Consider the following 18,129-nt stretch of genomic DNA (forward strand, 5'->3'; position numbering starts at 1 on the left):
TGAATGAGCTCCTTATTGTACTGAAGAAATGAGGATTTGCATCACACATGACTTAAGGGGCCCATTAGATGTTTGGATGGCGGTGGTCTCTCTTATCTGTTATGCGATTGTCGAGTGCCACCCCACTGATCGCATGCTCCGACAATTTAGTTTTGTACAATCAATTTCGGAAGCACCTCAAAATCTCGACGAGTTGCATAACACCGATCGACGCGGCAAAAAACATGTGGACTGGATGTCGAAGCATTATGAGTGGGTCATGATATGAGAGGATCGACGTGGGCGCAGTCCCCATAGATAACCTATTTATGTGGACGATTTGACAGTTGTAGATGGTTATTACGAGTGGTTCAATAGGAACGGGAAACCGTTCCTTCTTTCAGAGGAAGCACGAGGATGGAACATTCATCGACGTCGACAGAGACGTCCATCGTCACAACACCAACGTCCCCAACTTATGGACGGAGAGCATGTGCTTCCAGTTTGTCCTCAGCTACAACACCAGAACCTTCACAGCAGCCACTGTCTACACCGATGTACACCCCGCAATCGTTTCATATGGCTCCACAGCCATATCAGATGATGCCACCGCCATTCCCATACTAGATGCCACCACTGTCGCAGAGTTATATGACCCATCCTAGAGGATATTATAGTTCTATGTTTTTATATCCAACTTAGGGTTCATATGATTGTTATTTGGCAGGTCCAACATCACCACCGATGGCCGCCGCACAGACACATGTACAATTTTTTCACTCATCGATGTCAGAATTTTCTCAGTTTTCCCAGTTTTCTATGAGCGGTGGGGTAGTCAGTCATACACCTCCAGGGTCCTTATTCTATAGAGGTGCTACATCGTCATTTGTTCCTCATCAACAAAATGTATATGCTCCTAATGATGACAATGATGACATTGATGATGATGATGGTGATGATGATGATAATGATGATGATGATGAGAGTTAGGAGTCAGAACAAGTTATACGAAGAAATCCTCCTCAAGATAGACACCGTACTGCGAAACACATTAAAGACGCATACATCGATAGATTCATACATTTCATTATATTTGTATTAATTTGTTTATTTACAAACAATCGTAATTTTTTAATTATTTATTGTTTAATACTTAATTTATTTTGTTAATTTTATTTATTACTTAATTCAAGCTAATGGTTTTATCATTTAGTGTTTTTTAATCGCTTTACTTGTTTATTAATTATTTACCTTTTATGACTTAATTTATTTTGTTTATTTTGTTTATTACTTAATTCAAGCGAATGATTTTAGTATTTTGTTTATTTTGTTTATTACTTAATTGAAGCGAATGAGTTTATTATTTACTGAATTTTAATCCTTTGTCTTGTATCATTTTCTTGTTTAAGTCATCAATGATGATCAAATGACATTAACTTAAAGTAAATGTAAATTAAATTACAAAAACTATTCTTTCATAAACAACAACTACATCAAGCACAACATCAACGGTTACTTGATGACAAAAAGAGATGAACATTTTTTCTACTGTGTCCTGGGTTTCTACAATGCCTACATCTTTTGTTTTGTCTAGATGTTTCTTGGATATCCATATCACAATGAATTCGAGTGGATTTTGGACGACCATAACCCCTCAATAAAGACAGATCTAGTACAATCGAAAGTAAATTATGAACCTTATTAGGGTCTTTGTCATTACCTATGGGGGAAACTCAAATTCATTTACCTTAAACACTTCTGATAGTAGGTATACGAGATCCACAAAACGGTTATAGTCTTGACGGGTATACGAGCAAGCTGTTATGATATGAAAGTATGGATAATTCAGATCTTGAAAAAACCCACAGTCGCACCACCTGTCTCGTAGATTAACTCTTAACGAGTTAGCTTGAATCCCTTGAAGAGGTCGTGAGATCTCTGTGACATGAAACAATTCATACGTTCTAGAAAAGTTTGTTACAGATATGACCGCTTTGCATCCATGTTTGAGCTTGTCCCCCGAGCTTCGCAAAAAACACTCTCAAAAGAAAATATGTCATTTTTACCAAAGTTGTTATTGGTAAATGGCGTGCCCCCTTTAAGGCCGAATTGATAGCCTCAGCCAAGTTGGTCATCATGTGTTCATATCAATATCCACCATCATATGCATTTTTCCATATTTATTTATTGATGAGGTTGATGTAATCGTATCATTCCTCGTTCTTCCTCCGTAACTCTAGAAGCATGGACTCAAATGTTTGAGGTAGTAGTTCGTAACCTGAGCATCAAATGTAGAACTTACTAACTTTGTTTATATAAAAATGAAAATGATTGAAAGAAAAATAATAATAGCATTTTCACATACCCATATGCACAAGTAATTGGCGCTCATCATTCTTCTTGAACCTGTCATGATAGTTTGCAGCAATGTGTTGGATACAATACCTATATTGGACATAGGGTGGTTGCCACATTGGACCCAAAGAATCCATTGCTTCTTCGATCCCAACCCCGCAATCTGAAATAACACAGATTTTTTCCCTCGTAATAACATGTGAGCGTAAGTTTAGGAGGAAAAAATACCAAGAATATGTATCTTCTCCTTCAACAAGGGAAAAAGCAACTGGAAGAATGTTGCGATTACCATCTTGGACAACTGCCAATAGTAAAACTTGCTTGTATTTTCCATAAAAGAACCTCTCATTGATTTGGACCACGGGCTTGCAGTATTTCACAACATTAATGCACTGTGGGTAAGTCCAAAAAAGCCGATAGAATTGGCATCGATCGCAAAGAACTCGATCATTATGGTATGCATGGCAAGCTTCGAAGTCCATAATTGTCCTAGAATTCAACCTGCGCACCACCCTAAACCAACTTGGTAGTTCGTTGTAAGATGCATCTCATTCGTCGTGAAGTTTTTTAATCACATTCTACTTTGCCTTCCATGCTTTTCTGTATGAGATGGAATACACATACTGCGATTGTATAGTTGAAATCAATACAACAATAGCTATATAGGAGTTTGATTTTACCATGGGCATGATGGCTTGGCAGATCATGTCGGAGTCCAAAGTTGGGATGATCTTGGTTGATCCCTCCAGCACAACATGTGTGAGGACCATTGTATATGTTAGTTCCTATATATTGTTTTTCCTCTTCCTCTTTGATACTCGAACTATCTAATTGTATCCGTTATCACGTTGGACACAGTGGCATACATACTTTTCGATCGTAGAGCAGTCGACTCTGGACTGAACAAAATTACGAATATTCTAAATTTTAATTGCCATCGTCACTTTTTCTTTACATGAGAACTCCATTCTTAAATATAACTCACCATCAATGACTGATGAGTTAAATCCATAGTCACCGACATTAGGCATATCTGCAAATTTTGGCCCGTACATTGCACCATAGTCAGCTTCATACATGTGTGATGAAGGTTCAGTGTGTACCATATTTGTGGGAACTTCATCTACATCATCATCATCATCAGAGTCTTTATTGAACTGTGGTGATTCTGGGTGAAGGAATAGCCCAGTCTCAGTACCATCCGTACCTGGATCACGAAGCGGTTCTTCTGGTGGAGATGAGGGTTCCTCCACGATGTCCATATTTAGGTCGAACAACCTGGTACTTGCATGCCTTCCCCTTGAACTTGAAGGCATATCGACATTGAGATCGAAGAAGCTCGTAGTAGAATACCTCTCCTGGAACTTGAAGCCATCGTGTCAAATAAAAACTGCACATATTACTGCATTGAAGGTATCTCCATATTTAGGTCAAAGAAATTGGCAGATCAATACATTCCCCTTGAACTGGACGCGATGTTGTCATACAGATTGTTTGTAGACCCACATCGGTACAGATCTTAAGGAGTTGCTAATGAATGTCTCCCTATTAAACTTGATGGGATGGAACCATGATGCGGATTTCCCATTATGGCTTTAAAATCATTACACATTATTGTAGTTGGGCTGTCAAATTGATCAACTAGTTGAGCTAGCCCATAGTGGGAGCATAATGACATACCACGAACATCAGCACTTCAACAAACTTTGCATACATCTCCATATTGGTGTCTGAATAATGATTTTGAGAATCAACCATCATTGCAACATCATCATCGTTCGGTAGTTCGAACGTTGTATAAGTTAACGGAAACACAGATGTTGGAAATCTGTATTGAAGCGAGGATAGTCTTCTAGTACTTCCAAAATGAATATTCCTTGAAATATTCGTTATCAACTCCTCAAGAGTTATGTTTCTCTTGAAGGATATTTTAACAAAAATGATTTGATGTGAACACAACACCGATTTCATCTCCTTGAATTTCTCCATCATAATAAACAATAGCTTAAATTCGCATCATTCTGAGAGTTTGAAAGATAGAGAGTCTTATATATGCAAAAATAATAGTTGAAATACGCCTAATTAAATAAATAATATATATGAATTAAAATATAATGTAATAAAATATTTAAAAATATTTACAATAATTTAAATAATATCATTTATATTATTATTGTATCGACAAAAATGTATCGACGAATGATCCTGCTTTCCAATTTTAAAACCACAAAAAAATAATAGAAAATAATTAGTAAAATATTTTTTCAAATAATCATATATAAAATAAATATTATATATTAAAAAATTACCTTACAACGAAAGATCGAACGAACTGGTGAAGTAAATATAGGAGGAATTAATGTTGTGATGTTTACTACTGAAGGGTGTTATTTATAGGTGAGAGGAGAGCTTAAAGGCCGAGAAATTCGGAATCAATAATGAAAGGCGTGGGTGGTGATCCACGCTTTTCTGGCACGTGTCATAATTGCAGGCAAAATGTGCTATATTGGTAAAATTTTCTGAAATGATGTCTGATAGTTAAATAAAATCTGTCAGAGTGATTTTTGAGTAAATATGCAGAGTATTGAAGTAGTTTACCCTAAAATAAAGGAAAAAGAAACAGCCTTTTCTATTTGAAGTTTCAGCATCCATTCCCAGTCTTTGCTTTTCTTACTTGGCTAATCATTAACACAAGTTCTCGAACAAGGCTTTGAAACTTAACCCATTTCGGCATTTCCTTTGCTTTTAGTAGTTGTTACTTTGCTACATCTGGTAAGCTTTCCTTTACGATTTAATTTTCTTCGGGTTCCATATAAAAACGCTTTGAAGGAAAAAGACGACCCCCTTTTTTTTTCTCTCGGCATTTTATGTTTCAAGTGAGGGTTTTGTTTGTGTTGTTATTTCTTACGTTCTTTTAGATAATAATGTTGCTTTTGGCCTTCTTTTTTTTGCTTTGGAACTGATTAAAAAAAAAAGGTTCCTTATCTGAGTTGAAAGCAACTTAAGCTTAGCTCTGTGTTCAATTCAGGAGCTCTGTGTATTTCAAATCCCTCCACCACTATTTTTCTTTCTTTTTTTATGGCATTAGGCTTACCTTAGTGGCCAGGTTCGCGCCAACCCTCCCCAAAGTTCGATCCCTGCCACCTCCATTAAAACAACTTTCACTGTATAATTCTTTTTCTAAATTTAAATTATAAAAAAAAATTCAATCAAATTATATCATGTACATGTTACTATCTGATTGGAGGATTAAATTTACTTAATTAAATAAAAATTAAGATTAAATTGATAGAATATGTAAGTATTGATGATCAATGTATAATTATATCAACTTCTTTAACTGTCACATAAGCAGTTCCACTAAATATTAATGACATATAAATATATTGAAACCAATTAAATAGTTAAGTGGTTATATTGACACAATTTTAAAAATGGTTATCATATTAACACTAACCCTATAGTTGGATGGTCATTCAAGTAGTTTACTCTTAAGTTTTTAATGCTTAATAAAATAATATGATACATACAAAACAAAAAGTAAATTAATAAAAAATGTAAAAAAATATACCAAAATTTTATTTTAAATATTTATTATGTATGTGTTTGATTCAAGTATCACTTTTATATGTATTTTAACGCATTTATTTTTTTAGGATTAAATTTTATAAAAGTTTCTATATTTTTTCTATATTTTTATTAACTTTGTCAAATAATTGAATATAGTATTTTATTGTAAAACTCATACATGCATCATGAATAAATTTAAAAAAAAAGTGTAAAAATAAACGTACACATACACCGATATAAGTATGTACATCTCTTAAATATTTTGGTACTAAAAAATAAACACATATTTATATAGTGTAAGTATATTTTTTTGTATTTTCAATTGGTAAAATAGAATATATATATATAAACTATTTTTATAAAAAATTATAAAAATATAAATTAAAAATAATATAAAGAAATATATTCATATATTATATTTCATTAACAAAATACTTTAATTTTATATTCTTGTTGAATAAATTACAAAGCTACTTGATGCCCTCAACTTTAAAAAAAAATCAATGTGGTCCTCTATTTTTTTCTCTGTCTTTCAATTTAGAAAAAAGACTCAATATGATCTTTGACCGACGGGGCCGTTAGTTTCCGTTAATTTTTGACGGCGTGAAACGTTAAGCTCTCCAACCCCTGGGTTTTAGAGATGATTAGTCCCTGCCTAGGATTAAATTACTGATTGGGAAAATAAAAATATAATAAAAAATAAATTAATTTTTACGGGAAGCCTAAATGAAACTTATCTAACACGCCATGCATTGCATCCAAGACCCAAAAATCAGAAAATTTATTGCTTCGTGAAACTCAGTCAAGAAACCCATAAATCTTTTCTTACTTTTTATGAAAAAAATGAGGTGAAAACCCAGTGAAGAAACCTATAATCCTTGTTTTTTCTTAAACCTTTCTCTAAACTCATTCAAAATTCAGACTTGAAACCCAAGACCAAAATGCATATGTTCTAAAATCCATAATCTAGTGTTGCTTTTGTGAAAAAAAAATCCAGTTGCTTTTTGTAAAAAAACTCAGTCAGGAAACCGAAAATACAAACATCACGAGGAAAAATGAAAGCATTTGAAGGGAAGTGAAGCCCTAAAATCGGTCAGTTTTAGCAAAACGTTTTAAGGATTTTCACTTTTTGAAATTTGTAGGAAGTGGATCCCTGTCGTTATTTAAAGGAAGTGGAGCCCTAAAATCATGTTTTGATATTCGATTTTGAGGGATGTCCACTTTAAAAATATATAACTTTTTCTCAAATATTTTAGTATTTTTTTATGTTTTTAATAGATTATTAGTATTACTTTGAGAAAAATAATGATTTTTTATTCTTGATCTCACCGATGAACGTGGTTGGTATCAATATAAATGCATCAAGGTAATATGTATGAACAATATTGTTTAATTGTAATTGTTGATGTAGTTTTACTGTTTGTAAATGTTTAACTGCCATTTTGTCTATATCTTTATTTATTGTTTCATTAATTAGGTTTAATGGTAGAAGTAAAGATTTCATAACATGTGATAGCATGTGGTTTCTATTTGTTTATGTGAAGTTTTTTTTGTCTGTTAGCACATTTGCAAAATTTTGACATGCGATTCATCTGTGTTTACTTGTGTAATTTTTTGTTTGTTACCATGTAATAGAAAATTTTGACATGTACTACATATGTTTGATCCATTAGTACTATGGGTGATCCGATATATATGTTGCAATATTTCCATAGTGGTAGATTTAAGACAAGTCCTAAGTTTGAATATATAAATGATACTTCTGAGAAATTTCAAGTTGATCCATATTGTTTGTGTCTATGGAACATACAAGGAAATGTGGAACTTTTAGGATATGAAGAAAAAAAAATGAGTGTACTATAGAGTACTAAATGTTAACTTTGACTGTGATGGTTTGGTGTTGATTCACAATGATGATACAGTTAGGCAGGTGACAGATTTATTGCTGAAAATGGTATTGTAGATATACATGTGGACCACAAAATTGAAGATGATGTAGAGAGTATAAATTAATGTTGGATATGAAGAAGTTAATAAGGTTGTTGAGAGTGAGATAATTATGGGTGAGGTAGGGGATGCTGGTGTAAGTAGGCCAACTGGTGTAGATAGGTTACAGGCTGTTGAGGTAGGGGATGGTGGTGTAAGTGGATCGAATGTTGCTGATGTAGATTGGTTAGGGGATATTAAGGTAAGGGATGTTTGTTTAAATGGGTCAACTGATGTAAATGGGTTAGGGGCTGTTGAGGGAATGTTTTGACCTGCTGGTGTAAATGGGTTAGTTGTTATTGTTGATATTTTTAAGGATTATGATGGTGAACATGTTAAATTAGGGGCCGCTGATATGGATGATAAAGATTGTTTCTTACATGATATAGAAATAACATGTGATATAGATTATGAAATTGTATAAATAAGAAAATAGTTTATCAGTGGGCAAAAAAGGGAAAAGAAACATGTTGAAGTGAGTGAAGATAGTGGTGAGGATGTTGAAGTGGGTAAAGATAGTGGCGAGGATGTTGAAGTCAGTGAAGATGATAGTGATAATCACAGTGAGTACTTAGACTCATATGACCCGGGAGGATATGGTGACAGTGATTATTTTTTGGATATTTGTGAGGGATATTCTGGAGGTTGAACAATAAAACCTAGATATGATCCAAATGTGACATTCCAACATGAAAACTTGGTATGAGATTTGAAAATAACATTCACTTAAAAGAGGTTGTGAATAAGTATTCTGTGGTAAAAGGTGTACAACTAATTTTTTTGAAAAATGAAGCGAAAAGGACACGAGTATGTTGTAAGGCAGGGTGTCATTGGACAATATTTGCTAGTCATGTCAGGCAATTTGATTGTTATGTTGTGAAGACATATTATCCGATGCACAAATGTTGTAGGAGTAATAAACACACAATGTTCTCTTACAAGATTGATTCAGAACAAATTCAGAGATAGGATTTTAATGGAACAAAAAATGAAAATATCAACATTGAAGGAACTGTGCAAAATAGAGCTAAAAGCTTATGCAACATATAATATGTGTTAAAGAGGAAGAGTTGTTGTGTTGAAGGAGATGTGCAGGTTCTTTTGTAGATGAATTTGCTGCTCTTTGGCGGTATGCTGCAGAGTTGCTACACTATAACCTTGGAAGCATGATAACAATTCAAGTGAATAGAGATAATGTTGGTCTAGCAACATTCCATAGGATGTATGTTTGTTTACATGCACTGAAGGAAGGTTGGAAAGAAGGTTGTAGACCATTTATTGGCGTTGATTGTTGTTTTTTAAAATCTGTTACGAATGGGATATTACTTGTTGCTAGGGATGGGCATGGGTCAGGTTTTTGGTCTACCCGACCCGACGCAAGAGCAAGGAATCCTCCACCTGAGATTCGACCTAACCCGACCAAAATAAGATTTCACCCGACCCAAACCCACCCGATATATAAATTAAAAACCCGACTCGAAATAATAAAAACATATTATTATTATTCAATAAAACCCGACCCGAATCGACCCGAACCCGATTTTTTTTATAAAAAAACCAGATCGGGTCGGGTCGAAACCCATCAAGTTCAGTTCCCGTGCCCATCCCTACATGTTGATGTTGGTAGAGATGGAAATAATCAAATGTTTATAGTTGCATGGGTTATTGTAGAGGGGGAAGGAAAAGAATCTTGGAGATGATTTTACAGAAACTTATGGTTGATTTAGATCACCTTATTGGCAAGGGAATTACACTAATGTCAGACATACAAAAGGTTGAACTTTATTATTTAATTATTTTTTAACTATTATTTATGTTAATTGGCTACAAATGAAAACCATGTTTTTTGTTACTATATGGACTTATACCAACGCTAAGGGAATCATTCCCTGATATAGATCATAGGGTGTGTGCACGACACATCTATGCATCTTGGCATAAGAAATGGAAAAGGGATAAATAGAAAAGTTCAATTCTGGAATATCGTCCGAGCCACCTTTGTTAAGGACTTCGACGAACACTTGCGAAAATTGGAAACATTGTGGCGTGGTTTCTCAAAAGACCTTTTAGAGACTCCTGTGCAACATTGGTCAAAAGTCTATTTTAAAGGGACTTGCAAGTGCTATGTGTTGGACAACAACATGGTCGAAGCATTTAATGGATGGATTGTTGAAACAAGATGCAAGCCCATCATTAGCATGTTTGAGTAAATTAGAATCATGGTAATGACTAGGACGGATTTTAAAAGAATTTGGGCGCAAAAGTGGAGAACCAACATTTCACCAAGAGCACTTGAAAAGTTGGAAAGGAACATGGTCAATTCCACTCAATGTAGGCTTTAATGGAATGGTGATAGGGGCTTTGAGGTTATTCATTTAGATAACCAACATGTAGTTGATTTAAAAATATTGGCATGCATTTGTAGGGAATGGGAAATCAGTAAGATTTTTTTCTGCCATGCCATATGTGCAATGTATCAAGAATCAAAAGCATGTGAAGACTATATTTCTGAGTGGTACATTAAGGAGAAGTATATAGCAAGTTATAGACATATTCTGCAACCCCTGAAAGGAAATAAATTTTGGCCCAGGGATCTTGCTCCAATTCTACCTCCTATAGTGAAAGTTCAACTTGGAAGGCCCAAGAAAAACAGGAGAAAAGATAAAGAGGAACAAAAAAATTGAAAATTGGGAAATACCCAAGATCACGCTTTAAAATAATATGTGGTGTTAAAAAACAAATTGGGCCACAACAAGCAAACTTGTCCACAAATGAGAGCCATTGAGTCTCTAAATCAGGTATACTTTAATCTCATTTAATTTATTTTGGACGTTTTGTATCCACTAACTTATATGATTTTTTTGGTGAATAAAAACACGACTGTGGAATCATACTCAACAATTAAGAAGTCTGCCACTTTGACTTCTACTGCTAAGAATAATACTGGACCATAAAAAAAGAAAAAGACATGTTGGCATTGGCCTTTACACCAATCTGAAAACTGGTAAAGAAATATTGAATGTGAGTATTTACATTGAAATGTTTAGCTGGGATTTGAATATAACTATTTACATTGAAATGTTACTGAAATGCTTAGCTGAGTTATTTTTATGAACATGTTATTACAACATACATGAAATGTTACATTGAATAGCATTTGAAATTTTGTTTGTAGCATGGTTCTTTGCATGAACATGTTATTACAAGATCTAGTAGTAGTGTCCCAAAGAGGATTAGAGCTCATACTTCCCAATTTCAACATACATGTAAAGGTCCTGGATTGAAGCGGGAAGGGAAGAAAGATATGAGTACTACGCAACTTTGACAAGAACATCTAGAAGCCTGTCGAAAGCATCCTGAGATTCGAATAACACAATGAATGTAATCTCTGGTTACAAGAAAATTTTGAGTCTTCTATTGCTTAATGGATCTGACTTTGATTTTTGTTATTAAAGGTCGATTCATGTTTAGTTCATATGATATTTTGTGTTGTATCAACTTTTGCTAGTCCTTTGAAGTCCTTTAAACATGTATATGTGAATTATTATGAAAGCGCTATGCAACAAATATATCTAATGAAAGTAACATTTTGCAATTGTAAAGTGTTATATTTTCTGCATTTTTTAAGTATCAAATGAACATATTAGGATTATTACAATCCAACGGGACATTTCAAAATCATAACACAATTCAACAATCATTTAGAACAAAACAAAAGCAGTAAGCCACTTTTTCTCAAAGAAACATAAATCATATCCATTAATTCAACAGTCATTTAAAACAAAGCAGAAGCATCTTTCCATAAATACAATAAACCATAAGTACTTCAATCTTGAAATGCTTACAATCTTAACCCATAACCACCAAAAAGAGTACTGCACAAACCATCCAAGAAATTAACATCCCACTAAGCTACAAATTTTTCATTTTCCTGAGTTTATGAGCATGTTCGACAGTTGAAATTATTTTGGATAGAATTCAACTCAAACTTTAGTTCTTCAACTTGAAAACAATCATCACATCGCTTCACTTTCCTTAACTCTTCATTTTTTTCGAAGCTCGAAAATTAGGAATTTTGCTCTTTCAGACATATCTTCATCATACAATTTAAAAATCTTACAACCAGAATTCTTGAAATTAGGGCAACTAAAGAACCTTCTCCTTGCATTCTTTCTTTTTTCAAGTTGTTCACATAGGGCATTTCAACCCACATCTACAATACACAACATTACTATCGTACTCCCAAGAAAATGAAGAATGGACATTGCTTCGACTAGTTTCAGTAGAGGAGCTCGCCAAATTTGTCATACTATTCAGAAATTTATGAAAAGGAAAAAAAATCTTTGAGGAGATAAAAGACCCATAAAAACTAATGAGATGTTATTTCTCAAATAAACTTACCCGAATTTTATGATGTCCACCAACAATATGAGACCAAACGTTTGATTTGTCTTTAAAAATCATTAAATAAAGAAAAACAATGTTCTTAAAAAGTACGATACCATCGTGAGATGTTTTGTTTGGGAAAGTGAAAGATTTGGGTTTTTAATAAGTGTTTCCAGCTACCAGGTCAAAATTATCTTATTTGTTATTAATTTTTTTCCTAGTCAGCAATTTAATCCTAGTCATGGCCTAATCATCATAAAAAAGGGTGTTTGAGAGCTTAACGTTCCCAGTCATAAAAAACTAATGGTCTCGTCGGTTAAAGACAGAAAATATTAGTCAAAGGATCACATTGAATCATTTTTTTTAAATTGGAGGGTCATGTTGAGAGAAAAAAGTGGAAAACGACATTGGATTTTTTTTTGAAAAGTCGAGAGCCTCAAGTAACCTTTTGCCTAAACAAATCATATAAAATAGTACAATATTTTCAATAATATGTCAAATAATATTATGTTCTGATAATTATATTCTTAAAGCTAATATTACATTCTATGAACTAAACCCTTGAAATCGTTTTAAGTTAGTTTAATTGTGACTATTGTTGCATAAAAAGGAAATGTGTATTATTTCTTGCGTAGGGTCATAAACGATTCGATCTCGAGTATTGTTGAACTCAACTTGACTCAAAAACTATAAAATGGAGCTCGACTCGGTTCGAAAATTCACTAGATTAAAACTTTCAAGTGCGACATGAATTTGAAACCATGAATTGAAGCTTGAAAAAGCTCGAAATAAAAAAAATTCTGAAACTTAACTCGATTGAAGCTTAAACTCTTACTTAAACATGAACCTTAAGTACATAAAAATAGTATACTATATTTTAAAAAAATCAGCACATAAATGTTAATATTATTAATAATTTAACTTTTTTAAATAAAATTTTAATATATTATTTTTTTCGAGTTGTTTACGAGCTTTCCAAATCGAGTATCAAGTAGCTCGTTTCGGCTCGTTAAGAGCTCAAGTTCAAGCTTGAGTCGAGTATTTATCGAGCTTTGACCAAGTCAATATCGAGTAGCTCACGATCTGTATCATCTCATTTACAACCTTATATGGATGTTTTAAAGGCCAACATACCAAACGATATGCATTTTTTCTTTTATGGTGAACAAAATTCGACTCGACTTGAAAATTTGATTTTTTTTTAAATTTCGAGTTATTCGAGTGAACTTGAATTATTAATTTGGTTTTCGAATTCGAGTCGAGTTGAAATTTGAAAATTTTGAGTGACTAAAAAAACCAAAAATGTGACTAAATATTTTGACAATTTTTACGGTTTAGTCTCTGATTTCATTATTCCTTCAATTCCTCCTTCATTTTAAGTATTTTTATCCAAATTTGAGCCACATGCTCCAAAACCAGTCTAGAATATATATGTACTTTAATTCATCTTTTTGATAATAAGTTTTTTCATTTTTTAATTTAGTCCCTTAAATTTTCATAATTTCTTTATTTCTTCGATTAATCCTTTATTTTATGTTCGATATGAAATTCTGCTTATATACCACTATAGAATACATATGTAACTTAATTTTTTTTTACTGAAAATGTACTCTATTTTTTATTTAATCTCTTAACTTTGCATTTTACTCAATTTGGGTCTTTTGACTGCAATTGTTTACAAATTTTCTTCTCATAAATTCGACTCCGTTATACTCTCATCAGTATTTTACCATCAAAATATGTTCTTTAAAATATAATATTATAAATATATTTAGATTGTATTTGATATATTAAATAACATTATAATGTGAAAAGAATATAAAATATATATACCTTATATAGTTAGAGAAAATCGAAAAATTAGAACCAATCCTTACCATAATACTATAAATAATTGTAATAAAATTAGTGTAAAAACTCGAAAACTCAAATGAAATTTCTTAAACTCATCTCGACTTGGAAAAAAAGTCAAGTTAAGTTCAAATTGTAAAATACGACTTGTCAACCTGAATAACCTATAATATTTTGACTCAAATCAATCAATGTTAGACCCTACTTTTATCCAAAATTTTGGGAAATTGTGGGCATGGATGTCCATGGGTCATGGATTGGTTAAGGGGATATATGATACCCATATCGTTTTGGTTACCAAGATTAAAAATCCTACTCAGATTACACAGTTGTGCAATGTTTTATATAGTAAGTTTCCCATCATTGACTAATTGCGCTTGGGTCTATGGTAGCGTAGTGGTAGCGAGGGAGGATAACTGGCTTCCCAAAATTGCTAATTGGTTAATTGATTTTGCTGCGAGGGGGTACCAGGGTGTGGTTTCGGCCTGCACCCTCCTAACTGTGCTTGTCAACTGCAGGTCACCTAACGGTCTCACCCACCGTATGTACTGTTTCGCTTAGCAATGAAAAAGCAATTTAAGTTAAATAATAATAATAATAATAATAATAATAATAATGCAAGAACAAATGAGACAAGGGTCCAAGGAACTAACATAAATCTTATGTAAACACGGGACTGCTATTCATTCATAATTTTTACAAGTTCTACATAAATTCTGGTAAAGACAAAGGACATGAGAGAAATGAAATAGTAGCATTAGGCCATGCCATGATGCTGCAGCATTTAATTACACAACACCACCAATAAGCAGCACTTAAGTCTCTGCTTAGCAATATCATCATAAAAGGTCTAGATTAAATTCACATCGAACCTTCAACAGGTTGAGAATGATATGTACGTCGCCTTAACTGAGACTCCGTAGTTGGCTGCTGCAAAAAGATCTTTGTTGGATCATTAGGGTCAAGATATCTGCAAAGACAACAGTTTATTCATAAGCCACTCCAGAATTTCCTCACCCTTTATGATGTGCTAGGTTACCACAGTTTACTTTAACCTGAAAACACCTATATCCGACAAATTGGAACATATTAATAGACTTAACATAGATTATGTTGTTGTTACTAAATAGGTCACTTACGCATGTCGCATCATTTCATCGACAGGAGTTTGTGCTGCCTGTAAAGGATCCATGCGAGGCTGTGGTTCATGATTTACTTGATTATATCGTCTAACGGAGGAAATCAAATTCAAGAAAAGTGGAACAAAGGTTCCACAGCCACCTTCTTTGAACAAAATCTTGAATGAATGAGTGGAGTAGAGAGCCCTATGCTCATTTTCAGGAACCACCTAGAATTTCAAAAAATTGACACATTCAGGAACTACTAAAAGATCTATCAAGTGTTACAGGAAGAAAGCAGCTTTCCGATCTACTTACAGGCTCAACTTGACCAGAAATGTTGTTGCAGTGAAATATCGGTTGGTTAAACTTTTCACCATGCACATAAAGCTGCAAAAACATAAATAAATACACTAAATCAGTCTCGAAATGCAGGATAAACTATCAGGATTACTTTATCCAAACGATTGATATGAAAGACAAAGAGTAGTTACAGGGCAAGCAACGAATCTCAAATGCCAGCAAAAGACTCGTATGCTATGTTAGTCTGACTCTTCAGTTTTTTTAAAGTACTCTTATCCAACACATATTTGACAATAAATATTTTGAATGATCCTCTAAATATACTGAAAAGCTTTGGAAAAAAATTATACAAACATGTGTCGGACATATGCTACCCGTATCCAACTCTCACCCGAGTAAACATAGTTCATCTGCTAATCTTTAATAGTAACAACTTAGATCATTGGAAAATTAACACAAAATGATAATTTGTAGTTTAAAAAAGCAAAACTCCAAAATCCAAGACCAAAATTATTCATGCTAAAAAATACGCAATGCCACACAGATTGACATGATCATAGTTAACAATGACTTATTCAGTTATAATTAAGCACTAATACGATGGGATATAATTTTAGATTGCTGTCTTAGGCAATCCAACATTAGCATTCAATCCAAAGCTCTAGCAAGCCAGATGGTGTAGAATCACTGGATGCCATGTGTGTCAGACAAATCAGCAATGGAAAGGTACAAAACGAAAGACGTAATCAGAAACTACATTAAGTGAACCCTTAATTTCTGTAAAATGCTCAATTCCAACATTCATAACATCTATTCCCATTAGACACTTACTCATATCCTGATAATGTACACGAGACGCGACAATCAACCATAAAACCTTGACAAAATGATAGGAAAAGCAAAATTCCCAACCAACGACAATAAAATGCAAATATAAACATAAAACGGTAACAGGAAAACAGCATTCGTGGGCATCAGGGGCTAATTCAATCAGAGAGTCCGTTTTATCTTAATAATAAGACGGTTTAGGTCTAAGGCTCAACATTGACCTCTCAACGGTGCTATTAAAGAAACCCAAAGCAATATCAATGCCCGTACCCTAACAAAGGATCGAACGCTCAATTTGCATCGAAATTTTTCTCAAAGGTAATTTGCATCCAAATATTATGATTCAAAACAAAGAAAAGAAAAATAAATGATCAAAATACCAGAGGCATATCAAAAGCAAAGAAATTCCCAGCAGGGCGACTTGCAACAAAGACGATCCGTATATTTGACAAATATATTGAGCCCCATGCTTTAACACGACCTCCCTGAGATCTGAAAGAAGCAAATAGGGAACCCAAATAATCAAATTGAACCAAGAATGCGTAATCTTTCTCAGATAAAACGAAACCCATAAAAATTAAAAGACGAAAAGGAAAGGGTACTCAGGGATCTTATCGACTTCGAATTCAACGCCGTTTCTGACGAGAACAAACATCTCGTTGGTGAAAGGAACGGGCATGCCATTAGGTAAAAGCTGAGGATTTTGGGCCATGGATGATTGAAGAATTTACAGTTTTCGATATTTCTGGATTTGAACTTGGAAAGAATTGTGTATTTGTAAATTTGGAATATTTCGAGCCAAGATAAATATATTTTATTTGTTATATATATAGACTTATATATTCTGACGTGTTGGACTCCTAAGTTTAGAAACATCTACAACTTTCTCGGCTTCTTCGTATGGGATGTTTAAGGAAATGCAGTATAATATAAGGATAAGAAAAATTGTTAAATAAAATATTAATATTTTTTAATATTTTTAATAAAGAGTTATTTAAAATGTTATTTTTTATTGTAAATATTAATATCGAACGTTACTTAAAATGTTATTTTTTTATTGAAAATGTTAATATCAAAAATATTTATTTTAGGTAGTGAAACTAATATTTTCAGTAGAAAAAATAACATTTTAAGTAGTGATCTAGGGGAAATGTTAAAAAAATGTTAATATTTTCGATAACACCTTTTTTTTAACCTGATATTAGGTTGACATACAACAGAACTATCTGTATCTTATTGAAGTCAACGCGTCGCATCGACATATATCATCACTCAATTTTTTTCTAACCCTTATTTTAATTACTCAAATTTAAATCTTTTAAATTTAACTCAAATTTTAAAAAAAATTAATTTAATAAATATATTAAAAATTTTATTCATTTCTCTTTTAATTAAAATAATAACATGTCATTTTTAACTCAATTTTTCTCTTTTATTTTTTTTATTTTTATTTTTTATCAACACAAAAACACAATAAACGATAAATTTAAAAAAAACCAAATAATTCCTATGAATTGTTTACCTCTAAGAAAAGCATCATTTCTACTTTCACCAAGTACCATAGTTCAAAGGTAAGTTTTTTAGCCTCTTTCATACTTCAATTTCGTTCAAAATCCCTCCAGCAACATCATTTTAATGATTCAAAGCCTTGGGTTATTTTTTTGCAAGAAATGCGGGATTTTATCATCCAAGTCTTGGTGGAGAGTGATTTCTAGATAAAGGAGCTTCATTTCAGGATTCTTTGACCAAAATA

At 33.0% G+C, this 18,129-nt stretch overlaps 1 protein-coding gene across 2 annotated transcripts; it reads right to left on the reverse strand.

The window, feature by feature from the left end:
- Nucleotides 1-14,862: 14,862 nt before the first annotated feature.
- Nucleotides 14,863-17,174, reverse strand: LOC120179144. 2 transcript variants are annotated; one of them, XM_039184831.1, is made up of 5 exons: nt 16,979-17,174; nt 16,757-16,868; nt 15,564-15,635; nt 15,267-15,475; nt 14,863-15,097 (listed from the first exon to the last, which is right to left on the reverse strand). In XM_039184831.1, the coding sequence occupies exons 1-5, from the start codon at nt 17,086-17,088 to the stop codon at nt 14,989-14,991; spliced, it is 612 nt and encodes a 203-aa protein (XP_039040762.1). In that variant the 5' UTR covers nt 17,089-17,174; the 3' UTR covers nt 14,863-14,988. The 2 variants fall into 2 exon arrangements, with proteins under 2 accessions (XP_039040762.1, XP_039040764.1); XM_039184833.1 differs by lacking the exon at nt 14,863-15,097 and adding an exon at nt 15,107-15,192 and having other exon boundaries at nt 16,979-17,173.
- Nucleotides 17,175-18,129: the final 955 nt, after the last annotated feature.

Source organism: Hibiscus syriacus, unplaced genomic scaffold, assembly GCF_006381635.1.
Source record: "Hibiscus syriacus cultivar Baekdansim isolate YM2019G1 unplaced genomic scaffold, ASM638163v2 tig00112402_pilon, whole genome shotgun sequence".
NCBI lineage: Eukaryota > Viridiplantae > Streptophyta > Magnoliopsida > Malvales > Malvaceae > Hibiscus > Hibiscus syriacus.

Excerpts from the sequence above, each read along its gene's own strand:
- LOC120179144 (XM_039184831.1), bottom strand. The coding sequence starts at position 17,088 with ATGGCCCAAAATCCTCAGCTTTTACCTAATGGCATGCCCGTTCCTTTC. Across the intron at positions 16,869-16,978 it reads GAAGTCGATAAGATCCCTGA|ATCTCAGGGAGGTCGTGTTA; the intron begins GTACCCTTTCCT and ends TGCTTCTTTCAG. Across the intron at positions 15,636-16,756 it reads TTGCTTTTGATATGCCTCTG|CTTTATGTGCATGGTGAAAA; the intron begins GTATTTTGATCA and ends ATGTTTTTGCAG.